Source organism: Grus americana, chromosome 38 (assembly GCF_028858705.1).
Source record: "Grus americana isolate bGruAme1 chromosome 38, bGruAme1.mat, whole genome shotgun sequence".
NCBI lineage: Eukaryota > Metazoa > Chordata > Aves > Gruiformes > Gruidae > Grus > Grus americana.
In genome coordinates this window covers 254519-279028 of record NC_072889.1, presented here as the reverse complement: position 1 = coordinate 279028, position 24510 = coordinate 254519, and the positions used below count along the sequence as shown (strand labels likewise).

Genomic DNA, 24510 nt, shown 5'->3' with positions numbered 1-24510 from the left:
CGGCCCTCGCTCACCTCGCCGAACGCGAAAGAGAGGACGGCGGCGCCTGCGCGCTGCTTATATACCGCGCCCGCCCCCCGGCTTCCGGCCACGCCCCTCGGCTTCCGGCGGCGCTCTGGCCGCATCCGGAGGACCCGCCGGCGGGGACGCGATGCGAAGCGCTCGATGGCCGCTGCCGCCGGGGAAGCGGCGACACCGAGAGAAGAAGCCGGGGGGCTGGAGGAGGAGGGAGGGGAGCGGCGGAGCGCGGCGGGGGTCCGGGCGCCGATTCCCGGCGACAGAGGCGGCGGGCGCCGTTCTAGCCGGCTCCCTCAGCATAGAGAGGAGGACGAGCCAATCAGCGAGCACGGCGGCGGCCCGCGAGGCGTGCGCAGGCGCTGTCTCTACCGGCGCTCTAGTCAGCGCTTTTACCCATAGAGATCTACGCATGCGCAGAGAGCAAAAGCAGCGTCATGTGCCCGCCTCCGCGGGGCGGGGGGTGTGTGGCGGTGTGCGCATGCGCGCTGCCGGCCCTGCGTCCGCGCGAGGCTACCGAGGAGCTGATTGGTCGGTAACCGCTTAACTATTTGCATAGCTCCGCCCCTTCCGCATAAATTATGCCTCATTTGCATAGCGCTTGATCTATAGCGCCCGGCCCCTCCCGGGCTCCGCCCCCTCCTATAGGGGACCCGCCCCAATGTATAGGAGCCCCCCCCCCCCCCTCCCAGCACGGGGAGCGCCTGGTGCGAACGGGGACTCTGCTCCCCACCCCCCCCCGGTCCCTGAGCCCCCCCAGTGTACAGGCTCCTCCCCCCTATAGCCCCCCTATAGCCCCCCTATAGCCCCCCCTATAGCCCCCCCTATAGCTCCCCCCTATAGCTCCCCCCTATAGCCCCCCCTATAGCTCCCCCCATAGCCCCCCCCATAGCCCCCCCTATAGCCCCCCCCTATAGCCGAGGCAGGAGATGGAGTGAAGCAGAACGAGTTTTTATTGGGGGGGAGGGGGGGGGCAGCGCCGGGACCCCCCGGTCAGGTTCGAAAATTAAAATAAAATTTAAAAAAAAAAAAAACACAAAAAAAAAGGGGGGGGAGGGGCTGCAGGAATTGGGGGGGGGGGGGGGGAGTGGCGGGGGTGGGCGGTGTGGGGGTCCCCAAAGCGAGACCCCAGGGAGGGAGGGGGGGTCCCGGCAGGATTCGGGGGGGGCCCCTCAGGGCACGGTGAGGCGGAAGGGGCTGTTGGGGACGTGCTGGTCCCCCCACTTGACCACCAGGACGTAGTCGCCCCGCTCCCGCAGCAGGTAGCCCACGTTGTACAGCTGGTTGCCCAGGTGCTTCACCACGATCTCCTCGCAGGGCGAGCGGGGGCCCTGCACCCCCACCAGCAGCATGTTGTTCCCTGGGGGGGGGGGGGGAGAGAGAGAGAGAGAGGAGGGGGGGGTCAGCACCCCAAAAAAACCCGGGGGGCACCCCGGAATTGGGGGAGGGGGGACGACACCCACCCGCCTTGCTGCAGTCGACGGTGAAGGAGTTCTTCTGGCCCACGAAGGCCTTGTTCAGCCCCAGCCCCTTGGCCACCACCTTGCTGGCGTCCGACGAGAATTTGGGGGCGCCCGCGGGGACCCCCCCGACTACCGCTGCCGCCGCCGCCGCCTCCGCCCGGCCCCCCGCGTCCACCAGCACCGAGGAGCTCTCGCGCAGGCTGTGGCTGCTCACCAGGCGGGGCCCTGCGGCGAGGAGGAGGAAGGGGGGGGGACACACACACACGCATCCCATCAGCACCCCCAAAATGGGGTGCACACCCCCCCCCCCCTCCACACCACATCCCCCCTGCCGGTACCGGTGATCTTGGCCTTGAAGGGGCTCCCGGCGATGTGGTGCGGCCCCCCGAACTTGATGGCGATGAGGTAGCTGCCGGGGGCCATGGGGGTGTAGGTGACGCGGTAGCCCTCGGCGCACTCCCGGCACTCCATCTTCACCTTGGAGGGGCCGTCGATGGTGACGGCCAGCGCCCCGGGCCCCGCCTTGGCCGTGTTCACCACAAACTCCGCCGGCGAGCCTTGGCGGGGACACACACGCACACGCGCGTGCGTGGGTCAGCACCCCCCCGTTTCACACCCGTGACACCCACCCCGAGCCGCGCCCGTACCTGTGGTGCCCCCCTCCAGGCCGGGGCCGTAGGCGGAGACGAGGCCGGGGTCCCCCGCTTGCCCCGGCTCGCCCACCCGCACCTTGAAGGGGCTGCCGGGGATGTGCGACCCCTCGAACTTCACGTCGATGGAGTAGACGCCGTTCTCCCGCGGGATGAACCGCACCGCGTACTTGTCTGGGGGGGACGGGACACACGGGGTCAGCGGGGACCCCCCCGGCCCCGCACAGCCCCCCCAAACCCCACCAGAGAGCTCCCCCCCCCCCCAGCTCCCCATGACCCCCCCAAACCCTACACCCCCCCCCCCCCCAAAAGACCTACCTTGTGAGACAGCACCACAGCACCCCCAAACCCCCCCCTGCTCCCCCACAGCACCCCCAAACCCCCCCTGCTCCCCCCCCGGCACCCCAAACCCCCCCCACATATAGGGGGGCACTGAGAGGGCCCCAGCTGGGTCAGCCAGGACACCCCCCCCCCGCCCCAAAACACCCTTCACTGGGGCTAAGGGGGGGGACCCCAAAACCATCCCCAGAGTGGGGGACACCCCAAAACTCTCCCCCAGAGTAGGGGACACCCCAAAACTCTCCCCCAAAGTGAGGGACGACCCCAAAACTCTCCCCCAAAGCGGGGGGACGCACCAAACCCCCACCGTAAGCCCCACGAGGGGCCGGAACGATCCGACCACGGCTGCCCCGGGGGGGGGGGGGCAGGCGGGTTTTGGGGGTGCAGGGGGGGTTTTGGGGTCCCCCCCTCACCTTCGGTGACCTCGGTGATGTGGCACTCCTCCAGGGCCCCCGAGGGGCTGTGCACCTTGGCGTCCAGCACCCCCTGCGCCCCGTTCAGGCTGACGGCGAAGGAGGCCGGCTGGTGCACCTTCAGACCCGACTCCTGGGGGGGCACAGACCATCATTGCGGGGGGGGGGGGGGAGCCCCCCAAAACTGGGGGAGGGACCCCCATAACCGGGCGGAGGGACCCCCAAAGCCAGGGGGAGGAGAAGACGGCGCTGGACCACACACCCCCCCCCCTCCCCCATGGGCGGCAGCAGCGCCAAATCCCAGCGTGACACCCTCAAAGGAACAGCTGGGGGGGGTCTGCACCCCAAAATCTGGGGGGGTCACACACGCTTGCATGCCAAAACCCCACCCCAAATAACCCGGGGGGGGTTCACACCCCCAAATGCTCACCCCAAAGTAACCCCAGGGGGGTTCACACCCCCAAAGCATCACCCCCAAACAACCCGGGGGGGATAACACCCCAAAAACCTCACCCCCCCAAACCCGGGGGGGGTTTACACCCCCCCCCCCCCCGCAGCCCTAAACAACCCCACGTAACCCCAGGGGGGACCCTGCACCCCAAAACACCCCCAGGAGGGATCTGCACCCCAAGATCCCCACCTGGGGAAGGGGAAATCCCTCCCCCAAAGGACCCCGGGGAGACCCGAACCCCAAAATAAGGGGGGGGGGGAGCCCCCACCCCTAAACCCTCCACTTTGGGCCATCTATGCACCAGCACCCCAAGTTTGGGGGTCCCCCAAAGGCAGGGAGGGGTTTGGGGGTGCTGGGGACAGCCCCCACCCCAATTTGGGGTAGTGGGGGGGGGGGTCTCCCAGGAGGCGGGGAGGGATTTGGGGGGGGTCAGGGGAGCCCCCCACCCCGTACCCCACTTACCTTGCGGGCCCGGAGAGTTTTAACGGGAGAGAACGGGGGGCCCCGGGCGTCCCCGGGGTTTGGGGGTGCCGGGGAGGGTCTTGGGGGGGCCGTTCTCTCCCGCTAAGCCCCCCCCGGGCCCGGGGGGCTGTTAATAGCCTTTAAAAGAGACACGAGAGAAGACCCCCGGGACCCCGCGAGGGCTGGGGGGGACACGGGCTGCCTGGGCCAGCGCAGGGACCCCAAAACTACAGCGCTACAGAGCCCCCCCCGCCCCCCAAATCCTGCTGCAGAGCCCCTGAGACACACCCCCCCCCCCCAAATCTCGCTAGAGACCCCCCCCAAACCTCGCTGCAGCTCTCAGAGACAGACCGACCCCCTGAACGCCTCCAAAACCCCACTGAAACTGCCCTGGGGGTTCACCGTCCCTGCAGACCCCCCAAAATCTCACTAAAGCCCCTTTGGGGCCACGCTGACCCTCTACAGACCCCCCCTGGAGCTACCCTGAGCCCCCCAAACTTCATTAAAGCCCCCCCTAGAGCTAGGCTGACCCCCCCAAACCCCACTCAGGCCCCCCTAGAGCTACCCTGACCCCCCCAAACTTTATTAAAGCCCCCCCTGGAGCTACGCTGACCCCCCCAAACCCCACTAAAGCCCCCCTGGAGCTACGCTGACCCCCCCAAACCCCACTCAGGCCCCCCTAGAGCTGCCCTGAGCCCCCCAAACCTCACTCAGGCCCCTGTGGAGCTACGCTGACCCCCCCAGACCCCACTCAGGCCCCCCTAGAGATGCCCTGAGCCCCCCAAACTTCATTAAAGCCCCCCCTGGAGCTACACTGAGCCCCCCAAACCCCACTCAGGCCCCCGTGGAGCTACCCTGACCCCCCAGACCCCACTAAAGCCCCCCCTGGAGCTACGCTGACCCCCCCAAACCCCACTAAAGCCCCCCTAGAGCTGCCCTGACCCCCCCAAACCCCATTAAAGCCCCCCCTAGAGCTGCCCTGACCCCCCCAAACCCCATTAAAGCCCCCCCTAGAGCTACGCTGACCCCCCCAAACCCCACTAAAGCCCCCCCTGGAGCTACGCTGACGCTGCCCGTCCCTGCGCGTGGCGGCCCCCAGCCCCGCCGGGGGCGCGAGGGGGGGTTTCTCCCGATGCCTCACCTGAAGGCTAGAAACAGTGAGGCGGCGGGCGGCGTCGCAGGGGGCCGCGGCCGTCACCACGAAGGGGCTCTCGGGGATGTGCTCCTCGTTGAACTTCACCGACACCTCGTAGTCACCTGCGGGGGGGGGGGGGCACGGCCTCAGCGAGGGCACGGGGGGGGGGTCCCCAGCTCTCCATGCGTTTCCCCCCCCCCCCCCCAATCTCCCAGGCACCCCCCCTCCCCGTACCGGGCTCCTGGACAACGTAGGAGACGCCGCAGGACCCGTCCTTGCGGTCCTCGAAGGCGATCTCGGCTTTGCTGGGCCCCTCCACGGCGATGGAGAGGCCCCCGGCGCCCGCTTCCCGCGTCCAGATGCTGAATTCGGCTGGGGGGGGGGGGGGAAGTGGCAGGGGGGTCAGGGCTCCCCCCTCAAAGGCCTGACCCCCACCCCGTCTGGGGGGGCAGCCCCCCAGTTCCTGCCCAGCTGGGCAAGTTTGAGGGACCCGGGGGGTCAGTTCAGGAGCCCCCGATGGATTTGGGGGAACTCCAGCAGGTTTTGGGGAGGGCCCCAGGGGTTTTGGGGACACACACCCCCCCCCATGGATTTAAGGATCCCTCCTAGGTTTTGGGGAGCCCTAGACGGATTTGAGGAGCCCCCCATGGGTTTTGGGGAGCCCTGTACAGGCTCAGGAGCCCCAGGGGTCAGAGGGGAGCCCTGAGTGGACTTTGGGGCACCCCCCAGGCAGGTTCAGGGTTTGGGGGAGGCCCAGCTGAGTTTTGGGGTGTACCCAGCAGGGCAGACATACATTTAAGAGAACCCCGAGAAGACTTAGGAGAACCCCGAGAGGGTTACGGGGCCGCCCCACAGGAGCAGGGGAAGCCCCACAGGAGCAGGGGAGCCCCACAGGAGCAGGGGAAGCCCCGCGAGGGGCGGCTGGGGCAGGTTTCGGGGTGCCCCCTCTCACCTGGCACGCCGGCCTCTGCCCGTTCGAGTCCGGGCCCCCCGGCACGGACTTTGTGGGCGCCGCCCTCGCCCATGGGCCCCACGGTGAACTGGAAGGGGCTGCCGGGGACGTGCTGACCCCGGTCCTTGACGCTGACCGAGTGGACGCCGGTTTCGGTAGGAACAAAGCGGATGCTGTAGGCGCCGCCGTCCCCCTCCAGCACCTGCGCCGCCACCGCCTGCCCCGAGGGGCCCGTCACCACCGCCGTCACCTCGTGGGCGCTCAGCTCTGCCGGCAGCGGGAGCGTGGGGGGGGTCACGGGGGGGCGCGGGGCTCCCCCCTGCACCAGCCTTAGGGACCCTCCCGTGCCAGGAGAGGTGCCGGGGTCCCCGCTCCGTCCCGCATGAGTCCTTGGGGGACCCCCTGTGGATCTCTGGGGGGGCCCCCAGCCCTGCAAAACCTCCCGCGTGTCCCTGGGCTCCCCCAGACAGATCCCTGGTACCTCCAAAGGGTCCCTGGGGTACCCCCTGAGGAGCCCGCAGACCCTCCCCTGCCCCCCCCCCCCCAGGTCTTTGGGGTGCCCCCCCAAACTGCCCCAGCAGCCCCCTGAGCCCCCCAGGGACAACGTGGCTCGCTGGGACCCCCCCGGGACAGGCTGGGACCCCCCGTCCCCGCTCACCCGGCATCTTCAGGCTGAGGTCGCAGGCGGTGCCCACGCTGGCCTCGGGGGGGGCGCGGCGCCGGCGCGTGATGCTCTCCTTCACCCGCCCCTCGCCCGTCACCTTCACCGAGAAGGGGCTCCCTGCGGAGGGGCGGGGGGGGGTCACACCAGCCCCCCCCAACCCTCTCCTGGTGCCACTGCACCCCCACACCCCGCTCGGGACCCCCAGCTCCCTCCCCAGTTCTCCCAATGCCCCCAGTAACCCAACTTACCCCAGTTCACCCTCCCAGTCCGGCCCCCCCCCCCACCCCTCCGGCCCCCCCCAACTCCGGCGCTCACCGGGGACGTGCTGGTCGCCGAATTTGACGGAGATGATGTAGTTGCCGGGCTCGGTGGGGCAGTAGGAGACGCGGCAGGTGCCGTCCTCCAGCTCCTCGGTGGTGATGTCCACCTTGCTGGGCCCCTCGATGGACAGGCTCAGCCCCCCGTAGCCTGGGGGGACGAAAGAGGGGAGGGGGGGGGTGTCACAGCAAGGAGCCCCACAGCACCCCCCCCTTCCTGCCCCGCGGGACGGGGACGTACCGGCGTCGCGGGTGTCGATGGTGAAGTGCGCCGGCTCGAACGTGCGTCCCTCGCGCAGGCCGGGCCCCGCCACGCGCACGCGGCTGGCGTCCCCCAGCTCCGCCTGGCTGATGGTGACGGAGACGGGGCTGCGGGCCAGGGGCTGCCCCCCCCGCGAGATGTGCACCAGGTGCTCCCCCACCTCCTGCGGCACGAAGGAGATGCCTGCGGGGACGGGAGGGAGGGGGGACACCGGCCTCAGGGTGGGGGGACACGAGGACACAGAAGGGAAGAGGTAGGGAGAGACGCCGCAGCGACGCTTTCTGCGTCCCCTCGCTCGGCCGCCGTCCTGCGAGGTGCCGGGGCGGCGGGGGGGGCCGCGTCCCCAGGGACCCCCCCCTTCCTCACCGATGTGGCCGTTGCGGAGGCGCTTGAGCTGGCAGGGCTCCTTGCGGCCCGAGGGGGCGGTGACGGTGGCCGTCAGCTGGCTCAGGTCCGTCTCCCCGATGTCCAGGGGGATGTCGGCCGAGGCGCCCACCTTCAGGTGGGACAGGCGCAGGCTGTCGTCACCTGCGGGGACGGCGATATCAGCGGGGAGACACCCCCCAAAAAAACCCCACCCTCGAGCCCCCCCCCCCCATCCCCGGGGACGTCAGACCCGCCGCAGGGACCCCCCGTACCGGTGATGCGGGCGGTGAAGGGGCTCCCCGGGATGTGCTTGTCGTTGTACTTCACCACGATGCTGTAGTCGCCGGGCAGCACCGGCAGGTAGGAGACGCTGCACGTCCCGTCCTGGTTGTCGGTGCAGCTGATCTCCGCCTTGGACGGACCCTCCACGGCCAGCGACAGCCCTCCTGGAATCGGGGGGATGGACGCACGTGGGGTTCGGGGAGGGGGCACGGACCTGCCGGGGAGGAGCCCGGCGCCCGGCAGACCCCCCCCGGGGGCTCACCCTCGCCGGCGTCCTTGGTGTTGACGGTGAAGGTGGCCGGTTTGTTGACGGTGCCGTGGATGAGGCCGGGGCCGTAGGCGGTGACGTGGCCGCTGTTGACGTAGTCCACGTAGAATTGCAGGGGGCTGCCTGGGGGGGGGGGCGCACAGGGGGCGTCAGGGGGTACCGAGACCACCGCCGCCGCCACGCGAGGATCCTCACGGCCGCGGGGTGTCACAACAGGCAGGTGACGGCACATGGGATGGTGTCACGACACCCCCGGGGCCCCCCAAAGCCCCCCCACCTGGGATGTGCATGTTCTCGTAGCGGATGTCCATCTCGTGCAGGCCGGCCTCGGTGGGGGCGAACCGCACCGTCACCGTCCCGTCCTTGTTGTCCGTGATGTCGGGCTTGGCCACCTTCCCCGACGGCATCCGCACCTCTCCTGGGGCGGGGGGGGGAACAGGGGGGGTCACGGGGTGCTGGCTGGGCTGGGGACTCCTGGGAGGACCTGGGGGGGGGGACTTTGGGGACCCCCAAGCAGGCTCTGCAGACCCCCCAGGTCTCGGGGAGTCCCTGGGGACCCGAGTCGCTTTGGTCACCCCACCCAGATGATTTTGGGGACCCCCCCCCAGGGAGAAGCTCAGCTCTTTCAGGGACCCCCTAGGACGACGCTGGGGGCTTTGGGGACCCCCCCCCGGGGTGTTTTGGGGCACCCACCCCCCCCCTCACCTGTGATCTCGCCCTTCTTGATGGTGAAGGGGATGACGAGGTCAAAGGGGCGCAGCCCGGCCATGTCCAGCCCGTTCACCCCCAGCAACGGGCGGTCAGTCGCCTACGCAAACGAGCTCGTTAGCGGATGCTGCACGTGCACACGTGCGCGCGCGTCCCGCTTCCCCACGCCTGGCGCGCTGCCCGGCACGCGCCGCCTGCCCCACGCCCTTCCCGCCTCGCCTGGCGCCTCGCCCGCGTCGCGTCGCTCGCGCGCTTCCCCTCCCCGCCGCGCGGCCCCTCGCACACTCACCATGACCTGGAAGGGGCTGTTGGGGATGTGCTCGCCCCCGAAGCGCACGCAGATGACGTACTTGCCGGGCTGGGGGGCGGTGTAGAAGATGTCGAAGGTGCCGTCGGCGTTCTCCACCACGTCCACGTCCACCTCGGAGCCGTCGGGCGTGCAGACGGTGCACGTCACCTTGCCCTTACCCGCCGCCTTGGCGTCCACCGTGATCACCGTCTCCTCCCCGATCTGGATGGTGGGGCCGATGCCCGCCCCTGCCGGGAACGGGGGGGGGTGAGCGCCTGTCCGGGGGGGGGGGGGGGGTGCGCCCCCAAATTGGCTTTGCCCCACCCCGCCCACCGGCGGTGACCTCGTGGGGGAGGTGACCTCGTCGGGGGGGCGCCAGGCACTGACAGCGCCGAGCCAGGGACCCCCCAAAACGTTCACCCCCCACCACCCCCCACCCCAGTTAACGAGGTTCAGGAGATGCCAAGGGGGGGTCCCTGGTATTGGACTGAGGGGCCCCCCCGTGTTGAACAAGGTCGAGACCCCCCCCCAATTAAGAGAGAACACTGATTGTTAAACGACACCTCGGGGGGCCCCTCGTCGTTAAATGAGATCAGGGGACCCCGCCGTAGTTTAAGGAGAACACGGGGTGCCCCCGGTGTTAAACGAGGCACGAGGGTCCCCCAAAATGAGGCCCCGGCCCCTCCTTCACGCCGCGGCAGGGGTAACTTTGGGGTGCGGGGAGGGGGACACGCATGCGCCCCGACGCCAAGCGAGCCATGCCGTGAGCTTACCTAAGCCGTGACCTCCGATGGAGACTACAGCGTGGGCAAGAGAGGGGTGGGGGGGCGCGGGGAACGGGACGTGGGGTGGGCAGAGAAGCAAGAAATCCAGTGAGACACACGTGGTGAGGCCGCCCCGCGCCCCCCCGCCCACCCCCCTGCCCCCCCCGACCCCCCACCCCACCCCGCGGTGACTCGGCTGGAAGCGGCTGGGCGGGCGGTGGGTGTCCCCCCGTCACGGGGTGTCGCGTCACGCGTGCGTCGTCCGTGTCCCCCGTCCCCCCCCCCGCCCCTCCCCGCCTCCAGCCCCGCCGCGGCGGCGCTTACCGGTGACGGTGCACTTGCTGGCGTCGCCGGCGGGCACGGCGCGGATGCGGTAGGGCGAGTAGGGGATCTCGTCCCCGCCGTACTTGATGAGGATGGTGTAACGCCCCGTCATGTCGGGGACGTAGGACACCGTGTAGGTGCCGTCCTGGTTGTCCCGGATCGTCGCCTTCTTCGGCTTGCCCTCAGGGTCCTGCGGGGACGCGAGGTTTGTTGAGGAAGGGGGGGACGACGCACACGCGCACGTCGCTGGGCCGGCCGCCTCCCCGCCGGACCTCCGCCCGCCCCCCTGCCCGGCGCCCACCGTGATCTGGACGGCCAGCAGCCCCTCGCCGGCGTCTTTGGCGTCGATGGTGAACTCCACGGGGAGGCTGGCCGGGACCCCCGTCGTGTTCAGCCCGGGGCCGCTGGCCTTCACCTTGCTGGCGTCGTGCGTGGGCAGCGCCTTCACCTTGAAGGGGCTGGAGGAGACGAGGGGGAGGGCGCGTCAGACCGGCCCCCCCCCAAACCACCCGGGTTGCCCCCCCGCGCCCCCCCACCTCACCTGCGGGGCACCTCCTCGTCGCCGTAGCGCACCGAGATGCTGTAGGGCCCCTCGCGGGAGGGGACGTAGCTGACACGCTGCGTCCCGTCCCCGTTGTCCGCCACGTCCACAGGCTCCACCACACCTGGGGGGGGGGGCACGCGTCAGGGCACCCCGACACGTCACAGCGCGCCCCAAGAGCCTGCGGTGCTCCGTGGGGTGCCCAAGTCCCCCTACGGCACCCCAAGCCCCCCCGCGGGGCACCCCAAGACCTCGTAATGTCCCGTGAGGTGCCCCGAGACCCCCCGTAACGTCCCACGGGACACCCCAAGATGCCCTGGGGTGCTTCAAGGCCCCATAGGGCACCCCCCCCACCCCCCGAGACCACAGGGCACCCCTTGTACCACAGACCTGGTCTCCCTCGGATCAGGGGTACCCCAAACCCCCCCCCCAGCCCCAAAGCAGGGGTACCCCAAACCCCCCCGTGCCCCCCACTGACCTTTGGGGCCCTGAACCTTAACGTCCAGGGGGGCGACGCCGGCCTTGCTGGTGTCGACGGTGAAGGTCTGGGGCACGTTGGCTCGCACCACGCCCGGCGTCAGCCCCGGCCCCGCGCACTTCACCTTGGACGAGTCCACCACGTCCGTCACCGGCACCTTGAAGGGGCTCCCTGGGCGGCGGGGTGGGGGGGGGGAAAACACGTGAGCGTTGCGGCCACCTCCTTCGTGCCGGTGCCCCCCCCCCCGCCCCGGGACCCCCCCCAAGCGCTCACCGGGGACCTGGTGACCGCCGTAGGTGACGTTGAGGCTGTAGGTGCCCGGTTCGTAGGGGACGTACTCCACCGAGCAGCTCCCGTCCTTGTTGTCGGTGCAGGACATCTTGGCCTCCGAGGGACCCTCCACCGCCAGGCCCAGGCCCCCCGTGCCGGCACCCCTGGGGCGGGGGGAGCGCGGGGATCAGCGTGGGGGCGGGTTGGAGGGGTTTGGGGGACAGGGTTGGAGGGCTTTGGGGTCTCACCGGGTCTCCACGGTGAACTTGTTGGGCTGGTTGGTGGTGCCGCTCTGGATGCCGGGGCCGTGGACGCGGACGCGTGCCGGGTCGCAGCCCTCGGTGACGGGCACGCGGAAGGGGCTGTGCGGTACCGGGCTGCCGGCGTAGCTCACCTCCACTGTGTGCACGCCTGGGGAGGGAGGGGACGCGTCACCCCGAGGCCACGGGCGCTGCCCCCCTTCCCCGGGCACCCCCCCGCGCCTCACCCTCCTCGTAGGGGGTGTACTCCACGTGGTAGGTGCCGTCGCCCCGATCCTCCACGAAGGTCTCGGTGACGTTCCCCGAGGGGTTGGACACCCGCGTCTTCACGTGGGGGCCGCCGGCTTTGCTCAGCGCCCTGGCGTCCACGTCAAACTCCGTCACCGCCTCCCTGAACACGCCTGGGGGGGGGGAACGACGGGCGGTGAGGGGGGCGTCAGGCGGCCGCACCCCCCCGCGTCCCCATCTCCGCGTCACCGCGCTCACCTTTGCCCTCCACGCCGGGTCCGTAGACCTTGACACCGGCGGTGTCGACGGCGGGCTCCACCCGGACCTTGCTGGGGAAGTGCGGCACGGGCTGCCCGCCGTACTCCACGGTGATGGTGTAGACGCCGGGGCTGAGCGGGGTGTAGGCGATGGTGTAGGTACCGTCGCCGTTATCTTCCACCCGCACCTCGGCGCGGGCGCCCGCTTCCGAGGCGATGCCGATGGTCAGCTCGGCGGTGCCGGCCCGGCTGCAGTCCACGCGGAAATGTCCGGGCTGCCCGGCCGTGGCACCCTCCAGCCCCGGCCCCGAGCACGTCACCTTGGAGGCGTCGAAGGGGGCGCGGATGGGGGCGCGGAAGGGCGAGCCGGGCACGTGGGCGCCGGCAAAGAGGATGTTGATGTTGTAGTCGCCGGGCTCGGTGGGCAGGTAGGAGACGGAGCAGGTGCCGTCGCCGTTGTCCAGGCACTCGATCTTGGCCTCGCAGGGGCCCTCCACCGTCAGCCCCAGGCCCCCCGTGCCGGCGCCCTTGGTGTCGATGGTGAAGGGGGCCGGCACGCCGGCCAGCCCCCCCTGCAGCCCCGGCCCGAAGGCGCGCACCTGCGGGGAGAGCGGCCGGCGCGTCGGGCCCTTGTTGGGGGGAGCTCCCCCCCCCCCCGGATCTGGGGGACGTGGCGCCGGGGACGGCAGGGGTCCGGGACCCACCTTGGAGGGGTCGGTGGGGGGCACGGCCTCGACGGGGAAGGGGCTGCCGGGGACGGGGACGCCGTCGTAGGTGACCTCCACCTGGTAGGGCCCCTCCTCGCGGGGGATGAAGCGCACCAGGCTGTTCTCGGGGCTCAGCCCCGGCTCCACCGTGCAGGGCACCGGCTTGCGCGAGGGGCCCGTGATCTTCGCCCCCACCTTGCCCTGGCCCCCGGCGCCCTTGGACTTCACCGTGAACTCCTGGTCCTTCCCCACCTCCAGCTCTGCAAGGGACGGGGGGGGCACCCGCGCTCTGCAGGGGGCTGTACCCCAACGCGGGGGCTCCCCCCCCCCCACCACCACCACAAATCCCACGCCCCCAGGATAAACACCCGCCAAAACACCACACCCAGAGGCTCCTTCCCCACCCCTCTCTGGGGAGGGAGCCCCCAAACCCCCCCCCAACCCCAAGGAGAGCCCCCCCCACCTGCCCCCCCCCCCCCCAGGGTCCCCAAATTGCCCCCAGCCCCATAGGGTCCCCCCCTCCCCAAAAGGGGGTCCCCAAATTGCCCCTGGCTCCCCCATCCCAAAAGCCCCCCAGCCCCATTCCCAAGGCAGCCCCCCCAAATCCCCCCCAGGGAACCCTCCTGCCCCCCCCGCCGTACTGTCGTCCAGGCCGGAGATCTTGATCTTGCCCAGGTCGAGGCTGGGGGCCACCCCGACGGTGAAGGGGCTCTTGGGGATGTGGTCGCCCCCGTAGGTCACCGCCACCCCCAAATTACCCTGGGGGGGAGGGAGAGGGGGTGGCTGCAGGGGTGCCCCACACCAGGGGGGGGTCACGGCCCCCCCACGCGGCGTTCCAGTGGGGGTTGGGGTGCCCGCGGTACAACACGAGGGAGCATTTATGGCTACGGGGTGCCAGGGTTTTGGGGTGCCCCTCCCTTACCTGCTGCAGGGGGGTGGGTTTTGGGGTGCCCCCCCCTTACCTGCTGCAGCGGGGTGAGTTTTGGGGTGCCCCCCCCCCTTACCTGCTGCAGCGGGGTGTACTTGACGGTGTGGGTGCCGTCGTGGTTGTCGATCACCTCCAGGTCCCGCACGGCCTCGCCCTTCCCGGGCCCCATCACCTGCACGTCCAGGGGGGCCCGGCCCCCCGCCTTGGCGTTCACCGTGAAGTGGGTGGGCTTTCCCAGCTCCACACCTGCCGGGGGGGCACGTGGGGGGGGTCAGAGGGGTCCCCAAATCCCTGCCGGGCCCCCCCCCAGACCCTTCTGCCCACCCCCAAGCTCACCGGAGCGGCTGAGGCCGGGTCCCTCCGCCTTCACCTTGCTGGCGTCGTGGGAGGGGTCCACCTTGATCCGGATGGGGCTGGTGGGGGTGGCCTGCACAGGGGGGGACACCCCAAAATCAGCCCCCTGCACCCTAAGACCCCTGGTGCCCCCCCCAGACCCCCCCCCCCCCGGCCCCACCTGGTCGGCAAAGAGCACCATGATGGTGTAGGCGCCGGGGCCGCGGGGGGTGTAGCGCACGGTGAAGGTGTCGTTGTCGTTGCGGATGATGTCGAAGTCGATGTCGGCCTCGGCCGGGCCCACCACCCCCGGGGCGCACTTGATCCCGATGCTCACGTCCCCTGGGGGGGGGGGGAGGAGGAGGGAGGAAATCCGGGGTGTGTGTGGGGGGGGTGTGTCAGCCCCCAGGGACCCTCCCGTCACCCCGCCGAGCCCCCCCAAACCCCCCCGGGGCTCACCCTGCCCGGCCTCGGTGCAGTCCACGGTGAAGTAGGTGGGCTCGTGGGCCTTGAGCCCCGTCTTGGCCACGCCGGGGCCGTAGACCTTCACCTTGTGGGGGTGGCTGCCGGCCCCCACGCCCACCTGCGGGTTGGAGGGGGGGCGGGGGTCAGACCCAACGCCTCCCCAGGCAGCCGGAACCACCACCCCCCCCCCCAGCCCAGGTTTTGGGGACCCCCCTGACCCGGAAGGGGCTCTGGGGGATGTTCACGCCGCCCCAGGACACCATGGCTGTGTGCTTGAGGGGCTTCTTGGGGACGTAGGAGCAGCTGTAGGTGCCGTTGCCGTTGTCCTTGACGGAGACGTCCACGGGGTTGCCCTCTGCGTCCTGGGGAGGGGGGGAAACGGGGGGGTCAGCACCCCCAAAACGCACCCTGTGATTCCCCCCCCAAAACCCACACGCACCCCCTTCTCCACAGCTCGGCTTCCAAATCCACCCAGCGGCCCCTCAGCTCCATGCTCCCAAATCCTCGATATCTCCCCGATATCGCGGCCTAACTGGGTCTGCACCCCCAAATCCCCACACAGCCCCCCCCCCCCCGGTGCCCCCAAACCCTTCTAAAACCACATAACCCCCAAAATCTGCCCCATCCAACCCAGGACAGTGACCCCGACCCCAACCCCTACCCAGGCTGCACCCCCAAACCCCACCCCATCCCCCCTTACCTGCATCTGCACTTTGAGGGGTCCCTTCCCCCCGTTTTTGGCGTCCACCGTGAACTCGGCGGGCTTGTTGACGGCCACCCCCGTCTTCTCCAGCCCCGGCCCGTGGGCTTTGACCTGAGGAGGGAGGGGGGACGGGACAGAGGGGTTACGGGGGGGTCCCCCGGGCATCGAGGGAGGGTCTAGGGGGGTCCACAGGGGTCCCCCACCTTCTCGGGGAAGGAGTCTCGGGGCGCGGGGCGGATGTCGGCCATGAAGGGGCTGCGGCGGATGTCCTCGTTGTCGCAGAGGACGTGGACGGCGTAGGCGCCCGGCTCCTGCGGCCAGTACCGCACGTCGCAGGAACCGTCCCCCCGGTCGTCGCACTCGATCTTGGCCTGCGAGGGACCCTCCACCGAGAAGCCTGGGGGGTTTGGGGGGGTCAGGGGCAGCCAGACACACACACACACCCCCGCCCCCCCTTGCCCCGGGGGTCCCCGCGGTGCCATCAGCACTCGGACGTCGCCGGGACGCGCAGACCCCAGGGTGAGGGGCTGCAGGGACCCCTTTGGAGACCCCAAAGCCCCCCCAAGACACAACAAAACCCCCAGGATCTCCCCAAATCCCTGGGAGCCCCCTCAGGATCTCACAATACCCCCCCCAAGACCCCAAATACCCCCCCCCAAAGCCCCTCCAGGAGCCTCCTAACCCCCCAGAGCCCCCCCAAACCTTCCCCAAGGCCCCCCAAAACACTCCCTAAGCCCCTGGTAATGCCCCTGCAGCCCCCAAAGGTCCCCGTGACCCCCCCAGGGCCCCCCCCAAACCCCCCCCGCCCTCACCCAGGGTGCCGACGTCGTCCCCGATGGCCTCCACCACGAAGTCGGCCGACTTGCCCACGACGCCCCCCTCCAGGCCGGGCCCCCAGGCCCGAACCTTCTGGCTGCCGCTCTCGGGGGACACCTTCACCTCGAAGGGGCTGGGGGGGATACAGGTGGGGGGGTCAGGGCAGGGCCCTGCTGCACCCACAGCCCCCCAAAACCAGGCCCCCCAGCCCCGGTACCCAGGCTGGGGGGCCCTGCGCTGTGTCGTCGCCCCCCACCAGCGCTCACCTGCGGGGGATGTGCTGGCCCCCCCAGGTCACCGTCACCGTGTAGGTCCCCGGCACGGTGGGGAAGTACTCGAAGCCGAAGACGCCGTCCCCCAGGTCCTTCTGCTTCACCGCCTCCGTGCCCTCTGCGGACCACGTGTCAGGGGGTACCCCAAAACCCAGGGGACCCCCAAAGCCAAGGGACCCCCCTCAAAACCCCCCAGCACTCCCACAACCCCCCCCCCCCCAGCGTCACCAACATCCCCTTGAGCAGGGGGCGAGGGCTGTGCCCGGGTGCCCCCAACCCCTCAGGGTGCCCCAACGCCCCCCAGGACACCCCCCCCCCCCAAAACGAGGGGCCCCCCCCGGACTCACTGGGGCCCTTGACGGTGACTTTGAGCTCCCCGCTGCCGGCCCCTTTGGTGTAGACCTTGAAGTCCGCCGTCTCCTTCACCCGCAGCCCCTTGGGCTGCAGCCCCCGGCCCACGGCGCGGCACGCAGAGGGGTTGCAGGCTGTGGGGGAGGAGGGTCAGGGGGGGCCCCGCCAGCCGGGGACCCCCAAAACCCACCCCGGGGCACGCACTGAGAGGGGGAGGGGGATTCCAGCATCTCGGAGGGACCCCAAAAGCCACCCCGAGGGCAGGCGCTGCGGTGGAAGGAAGGAGGGGGAAGAGGGATCGGGGGACACGCTGCGCGGAGAGAGGGGGACCCCCAAACCCACGTCGGGGCACACGCTGTGGGGAGAGGGTCCGAAAAGGACCCGGGCAGCCGGGGTGGGGGGGACACGACACCCCCAAACCCACGCTGGGGCACACGCTGTGGGGAGGGACCCAGGGGCACCCCAAAGGGCACTGCGGGGTGGGGGGGGGGTAAGGAGGGACCCAGGCGTCCGGGAGCACCCCCCCCGCGCCCCCCCCGTACCGTCAGCGGGTCACCCGCGAGGACCCCGGCCGGCGCTTCCCGGACAGACGGGCAGAAGGAGCAGGACAGGCGGAGAGAGACAGAGCAGAGTCACGGGGGGCCGAGACCCCCCTGCAGCGACAGCCCCGGGCCCCCCACGTGGGGGGCAGAGACCCCCCCACAAGGGCCCGGGGGTGGGCAGAAGCACAGAGACACCCCCCCCCCAAGTTGGGGGGCAGAAGCACAGAGACCCCCCGAGCCAGGAAGGACAGAGACCCCCCAGCTCGGAGGGGAGGAGAGCGCAGAGCCCCTAGTGTGGGGGCAGGACAGAGACACCCCCCCCCCCGAGTTGGGGGTGAGGGGACAGAGACCCCCGAGTTTAGGGGAGGGGGACAGAGACCCCCAAACTAGGGGGACAGAGGTCCCCAAGCTGGGAAGGACAGAGAGCCCCGAGTTGCGGGGACAGGAGGACAGAGACCCCCATCCCGGGGGGGGGGGGGGGGCGCAGAGGGCCAGAGACCCCCCACAGCTTGGGGGGAGGGGGGCCCCCCGGGGCTCACCCTGCCCCACGGTGACGTTGAAGGGGCTCTTGGGGATGGGGGCTCCCCCGAAGGCCACGTGGACGGCGTGGAGCCCCTCGGCCGTGGGGCGGTAGGTGCAGCGGTAGGTGCCGTCCCCGCGCGCCTCCAGCGTCGGCTCCACCGTCCCCCGGCGCCCGCTGGGGTCCACGATGGAGACCTCCACCTCGCCCGGCCCCGCGCCTGCCAGCGGGCACCGCGTCACCAGGGCGGGAGGGAAACCCCCCCCCCAAAATCCCTCCAGCCTCCCCGCGACACCCCCCCCCCCCACCCCGAATCCCCCCCCCCGGGGCGCACCGGCGGTGAAGATCTCGAAGTAGGTGCTCTTGTTGGCCACGTTGCCCAGGGGCTCGATGCCCGGGCCCTGCGCTGAGACCCGGCCGGCGTCGCCCGCCGCCCGCCCCACCTGCACCTCAAAGGGGCTCTTGGCGATGTGCTGCCCCGCGAAGAGCACCGTCACCTGCGGGGGGGGACCCCAAAATATGGGGAGGGGAGGGTGAAACCTCACCAGAGGCCACAAAACCACCCCGAGACCTCAAAATGCTTTCTTCAGACCTCAAAAGGTTAAAAAAAAAAAAACAAACACACCAGAAAAAAAAGCAGCACACCAGGGCCAAAACAGCCCCAGAGCAGCCCCAAAATGCCTCAGGACCCCCCAAAACGCCTCCCGGGCTCCCCGAGGCCCCCCCACGGGCCCCCCAGGCTCACCTTGTGCACGCCGGTGACTTTGGGGACGTAGGAGACGGAGAACGTCCGGTTCTTGTCGTTGTTGGCCACCACTTTAGCCTGCGGAAGCAGGGACCGAGCTGTGAGACCCCTGGGGGCCCCTGAAGCCCCACAGCCCCCCCCAAAACCCCACAGGGACCCACCTCCCACCCCCAGAGCCCTGTCCCAGCTCAGAGACACCCCCCCAGCCCTGAACCAACCTCCACGTACACTGGGATGTCCCCCCCACATCGCCCCACGGACCCCCCAGTCCCCATAGCCCCCCACATCACCCCATAGCCCCCCCACAGCCCCCCCCCAGACCCACGCCCACCTCCTCGCGGTGCCCGGCGGGGTCCTCCACGTACACCAGCACGTCCCCCTGCCCCGCGCTGATCGTCTCCACCGTGAACTCGGCCCGTTGCTTCACCATGTTCCCCGTGGGCTCGATGCCTGCGGGACCCACTGTCAGCCCCACGGCGGTCCCAGCCCCACGGCGGTCCCAGCCCCACGGCGGTCCCAGCCCCACGGCGGTCCCAGCCCCACGGCCCCGCTGGGAACAAGAGAGTCCCCCAGATCTATAGGGAACGGGCAACAGCTCTACACGTGAAATGCCCCAAATCTATAGCTGACGCCCTATAGCTAATCCATAGGGTGTCCCCCCGCCCAGAGTGGCCCCCAAAAAGGGTCAGGAATGGGGACAGGGGTCCCCCCCTCACCGGGGCCGTAGGCTCGGGCCTTCTTGGGGTTGAGTTTGGGGCGCAGGGGGGCCCCCGGCTTGAGCTTGGCCTTGGGGAACTGCGACAGGTAGGTCATGACCGAGTGCTCGTCCACGTTGGGGTCCACGATCTCCTCCGGGGTGATCACCTGGGAGGGGGGACGGGGGACACGCGGGATGGGGGGGTCACGGGGCCGCTCCCAGACACCTGGGTCCCCTTCCCCAGCCCCCCCATGGCCCCCAGCCCACCTGGGGGATGCCCAGCCACTCGTCGGCCTGCTGCATGGCCTCCCGGGCGTTGTCCACGGGCTTGCTGGGGTCCCACGAGTCCCAGTCGGGGCACAGCCCTGCGGGTCACGGGGCGCACGGTCACTGGCGGGCGGGTACGGCTTCCCAGTGCCCCCCCCCGCGTCTCCTCCTGCCCCCATCTCACCCCCCACGTCCCCACGTGCCCTGAGAGCCACCCCTCAACGTCCCCACGCACCCCAGAGCCACCCTGATGTGTCCCTGCACATCCCCGTGCACCCCAGGGCCACCCATCGCTGTCCCCGTGCACCCCAGGGCCACCCTGATGTGTCCCTGCACATCCCCGTGCACCCCAGGGCCACCCATCACTGTCCCCGTGCACCCCAGGGCCACCCTGATGTGTCCCTGCACACCCCAGAGCCACCCCCCAACGTCCCTATACACCCCCAGAGCCACCCATCACTGTCCCTGCATGTCCCCAGGCACCCCAGGGCCACCCTCCCCACGTCCCCCCATGCCCCTAGAGACACCCCTCTGCGTCCTCCCGCTCCCCGGGGCCACCCCGCTGCGTCCCCAGCGGCGCCCGCGTCCCCTCACCGGGCGCGCAGCTGTCGACGAGGGCGCCCAGGGCCCGGCCGCTCTGCCAGTCCTTGCTGAAGTTGGTGATGGGCAGCTGGGGCAGGCGGTTCTGGATCCAGCCCAGCAGGCGCTGCTTGGGCGTCTGCCGCTTGGCCTCCTCCTCGTCCTCCTCGTCCCACATGGGCATGGAGATGGAGTAGTGCAGGATCAGCGTCCAGATCAGCCCCAGGATCAGCTTCAGGTTCCCGTCCACGATGGCCTTGCTGTCTGCAGGGGGGGGGGACGACGACGCGGGGGATCAGAGCCCCGCGGGACGGGGACGCGGCACCAGTGTGGGGATGGGGACCCACTGGGGACGCGTGGGCCCCACGGGGACGCGGCACCCATGGTGGGATGGAGGGTGCCTGGACGCCTGGGTCCCGATCACGGGGTGGGGCGACAAGGGGGAGGCCTGGGTCCCTGTTAGGGGTTCGGGGGGACCAGGGTGGGTGCTGGACACCGGGGTCACAGTTTGGGTGCGTCAGGGCGGGTGCTCGCACGCCTGGGTCCTCGTTAACAGTTTGGGGGGGGGGGAGTGTCAGGGTGGGTGCTCGCACGCCTGGGTGCCCGTTAACAGTTTGGGGGGGGTGTCAGGGCGGGTGCCGGACGCCTGGGTCCCAGCCTGGGGTTTGGGGGTGTCAGGGCGGGTGCCTGCACGCCCGGGCCCCGGTTTGGGGTTTGGGGGTGTCAGGGCGGGTGTTCGCACGCCTGAGTCCCCCGCCCCGCGGGAGGGGGGTAAAGGGGGGGGAGGGAGGCACCGCGGGGTGGGGGATGGGCCCCAGGCCCCGCCCCCGGCCCCACCCCCCGCTCCAGCATTTTTTGGCCTTATATGGGCTCGGGCACCAGCGAGACCCCGCCCCCCCGACGCCCCCCACGACCCCCCCGCGGCCCCCCCCCGGCCCCGCAGGGACCCCCGCTGCCTCCCGGAGCGCCCCCCCCCACCCCCCCGGGAGCCCCAGAGTCGTCGTCCCCCAGACCCCGTTCCCCCAGCCCTACGGCGGGGCCGGTCACGGGTGGGGCCGAGCACCCCCCCCCCCCCGCGGGGCCCCGGGGCGGGCGGAGCCGCTGCGGCCAGCAATCTGTGCCCGCAGGATGTGGGGAGCCGCAGGGCGAGGCCCCGGTCCGCCCCCCCCCCCCACCCCCGGGCCGGCCCCACCCCCGGCGGCCGAGCCCCCCCCCCCACATTCCTGGGGTGGGAGCGGGCCGGGCCCCCCCCGCCTTTGTTATGGGGCCGAGGGGGCGGGGAGGGGCCGTGGCGAGGGGCTACGGGGGGGTCCCAAAAGGGGGGGCCCCGTCAGAGGCTCAGGCGGGGCCCCGCTGGGAGGGGGGGGCTCCTCCGTGTAGCCCCGTGAGGGGTCTCCCAAAAGGGGGGGGGGGGCGCTCCCCTTGGCCCCCCCTATCGGGCGTCCCAAAAGGGGGAGGGCCCGCAAGGCCGCCCGTTGTACGGGGGGAGAGGCTCTCAACAGCATCCCGCTACAAGGGGGGCTCCGAGGGGACCCCAAAGGCCGCCCATTGCCATCTCCGTGGAGGGGGGTCCCCAAGCATTCCACTGCGGGGGGCTCCCCAGAGGCAGCCGGGTACTGTGGGGGGGCTGCGGGGAGGCTCCCACAGCCACCCCATTCGGGGGGGGGGGGCCCTCCCCAAACGCCCCCCATGACTATGACGACTATAGGAGCTGCGGGGAGGGGGCTTCCCATTGCGGGGGGCTCCCCAAAGGCACGGCATTACAATGGGGGCCTGGGGGGGCTCCCCAGAGGCAGCCCGTTACCACGCGGGTCGGGGGGCTCCCCCCATCACCCCGCCGCGCCCCGCTGGGAGGGGCTCCGCTGGGAGGCCCCCCCCCCCCGCCTCACCGATGGAGACCAGCTTGATGTTCTCCCTCTCGAGGAACTCGAGGGCCACCGAGACGTTCTCCAGCTGCATCTGGCGGAAGGTGGGGCGGGCGTTGTACTTGCGGCCCATCTTCTTCTGGCTGAGCACCTCCAGCAGCGCGATCAGGCGCAGCCCGTCGCCCAGGTCGGTCTGCAGGTTGCCCACCCGCTTCTGCACGCACTTGAGGTGCTCGTTGCACCAGCGGGTGAAGGTGTTCTGCTGGATGCGCTTCCAGGGCGCGTCCTCCGCCAGGTCCTTCTCGGTGGCCGGCATCTCCCCGTCCGCCTCGCCGCGGGACGACGGCTCCTGCGCCCGGGCACGGCCGGCCGCGCTCATCCCTTTAGCGGGGGGGGGGGCGGCGGGGGCGGGGCCGCGCCTGCGCCGGCGGACGGGCGAGGGGGCGCCACCTGCGGGGAGGGGGCGTCAGGGGGCGCGGGGACCCCCACCCCTACCTGGGGTCTGCGCCGGGGGACCCCCGGGCACCCCCGAATGGGGACCGGTACCCCTGAATGGGGACCCTGCACCGGGGGGGGGGGGACCCGCACCCCTACCCGGGGTCTGCGCCGCGGGGCCCCCCTTCCCCGGGCACCCCTGAATGGGGACCCTGCACCAGGGGGGGACCCGCACCCCTACCCGGGGTCTGCGCCGCGGGGCCCCCCTTCCCCGGGCACCCCAAGGTTGGGAGCCCGCGTCCCTAAATGGGGAGTCTGCACCGGGGGGACCCGGACCCCTAAATGCGGACTCGGAACCCCTAAGTGAGAGTCCGCACCGGGGGGGTCCCACCGCGCGCCCCTAAATGGGAACCCCGTGCCGAGGGGGTCCCCCGAACACCCCTAAATGGCACCCTGCACCGGGGGCTGCCCCGGGCACCCCTCACTGGGGACCTCCCACCAGAGAGCTCCCACTGCGCACCCCTACCCGGGGAACACCCCCGTGCACCCCTACCTAATCGGGGACCCCACCCCGGGGACAGCCCTGACCACGCCCACCTGGGGACCCCCCTCTGGGGGACCCCCCCGTGCACCCCTGACCCCCTGCATGGGGACCCCACACTAAGAGACCCCCTGGCGCACCCCTATTTACAGACGCCCCTCGCTGCACCCCCATTTAAGGGCCAGCCACGGCATCTCTATATGGGGACCCCCGCATTGAGGGACCCTCTGGGACCCCCCTATTTAGGGACACACCCCCCCCCCCCGTGCCCCCTAATTTGGGGAGACCCCCGGCTCAGGACACGCCCCCATCAGTCCCCAAACTGGGGGGGGCAATGCGGGACTGCCACGCCCTGCCACACCCCCCCCGGGACACCCCGCAGTCCGGGGGTCCCTGTCACACCCCAAGGGGGTCCCAAAAGAGGGGGGGTCCAGAGGGGTCCCCTGGGCCTTCCCCCCCCCGCAAATGGGTTCCCAGAGGCTCCTCAGAACCCCCAAAAGGGGGTCCCTCCCCTTCCTCAGGCCCCCCAAAAAGGGGTGTCCCCCCATTCCTCCCCCCAACAGGGGGTGTCCCCAGACCCTCACAGGGGGGTCCCCCAGCCCCATTCGGGGAGGGGTCTCTGAGGGGTCCCTCAGAGGCTCCCCCAGACCCCAAAAAGCAGGGTGTCCCCGCTTCCTCCCCTCACAGGGGGTCCCCCAGCCCCATTAATGGTAGGGTCTCCTCATGACACCCCCAAGGGCTCCCTCGTAGGGTCCCCGGACCCCAAAAGAGGGGTCATTCCCCCTTCCTCCCCTCACAGGAGGGTCCCCCAGTCCCATTCAGGGGGGTTTCTCCTCACGACACCCCCACGGGGTCCCTCGGAGGATCCCCACGCCCCAAAAAAGAGGTTCTCCCCACCCCAAAAGAGGGGTCTTCCCCTTCCTCCCCTCACAGGAGGGTCCCCCAGCCCCCCTCAGGGGCATTTCTCCTCACGACACCCCCAGGGCTCCCTCAGAGCCCCCCCCCCAGACCCCAAAAGCGGGGTCCTCCCCTTTCTCCCCTCACAGAAGGGTCCCCAGACACCCACAGAGGGGTCCCCCCCCTTTCTCCCCTCACAGGAGGGTCCCCCAGCCCCACTCAGGGGCGTTTCTCCTCATGACAGCCCCCAGGGCTCCCTCAGAGCCCCCCCCCCAGACCCCAAAAGCGGGGTCCTCCCCTTTCTCCCCTCACAGAAGGGTCCCCAGACACCCACAGAGGGGTCCCCCCGCCCCAAAAGCGGGGTACCCCCCTTTCTCCCCTCACAGGAGCGTCCCCCAGCCCCACTCAGGGGCGTTTCTCCTCACGACACCCCCCAGGGCTCCCTCAGAGCCCCCCCCCACCCTCCAGACCCCCAAAAGCGGGGTCCCCCCACGCCGGGGGATGTTCCACCCCACACACCCCCCCCCCCTTCGTCCCGCAGCCCCGCGCTCACCGGAGCGGCGCCGGTCGGGGGTCGGGAGGGGCCGGGGCAGGCGGAGGAGCCGCAGCCGGTGGAGCCGGGGCGGGAGCAGCCGGTGCAGCCGGTGGAGCCGCGGCCGCCGCGCGGGTGGCGGTTGCCGGGGGGGCGC

At 71.0% G+C, this 24510-nt stretch overlaps 1 protein-coding gene across 2 annotated transcripts; it reads right to left on the bottom strand.

Moving 5' to 3' along the window:
- Positions 1-1038: 1038 nt before the first annotated feature.
- On the bottom strand, positions 1039-24510 carry FLNA (filamin A). Of its 2 annotated transcripts, XM_054808594.1 has the most exons (47): positions 24375-24510; positions 21973-22398; positions 20099-20347; positions 19505-19602; positions 19257-19404; positions 18872-18990; positions 18541-18618; positions 18130-18292; positions 17815-18015; positions 16730-16867; positions 16377-16500; positions 16107-16243; positions 15498-15691; positions 15292-15405; positions 14810-14953; positions 14586-14709; positions 14308-14468; positions 14130-14220; positions 13870-14039; positions 13507-13624; positions 12863-13125; positions 12160-12757; positions 11901-12074; positions 11662-11824; positions 11417-11577; positions 11144-11314; positions 10666-10789; positions 10426-10582; positions 10125-10314; positions 9810-9833; positions 9037-9284; positions 8745-8847; positions 8317-8457; positions 8034-8162; positions 7762-7935; positions 7490-7651; positions 7103-7306; positions 6860-7012; positions 6539-6661; positions 5881-6147; positions 5163-5300; positions 4935-5050; positions 2881-3013; positions 2126-2302; positions 1817-2035; positions 1479-1703; positions 1039-1375 (listed from the first exon to the last, which is right to left on the bottom strand). In XM_054808594.1, exons 2-47 carry the CDS (start codon positions 22325-22327, stop codon positions 1188-1190), a joined length of 7851 nt encoding a protein of 2616 aa, XP_054664569.1. In that variant the 5' UTR covers positions 22328-22398; positions 24375-24510; the 3' UTR covers positions 1039-1187. The 2 variants fall into 2 exon arrangements, with proteins under 2 accessions (XP_054664569.1, XP_054664570.1); XM_054808595.1 differs by lacking the exon at positions 9810-9833.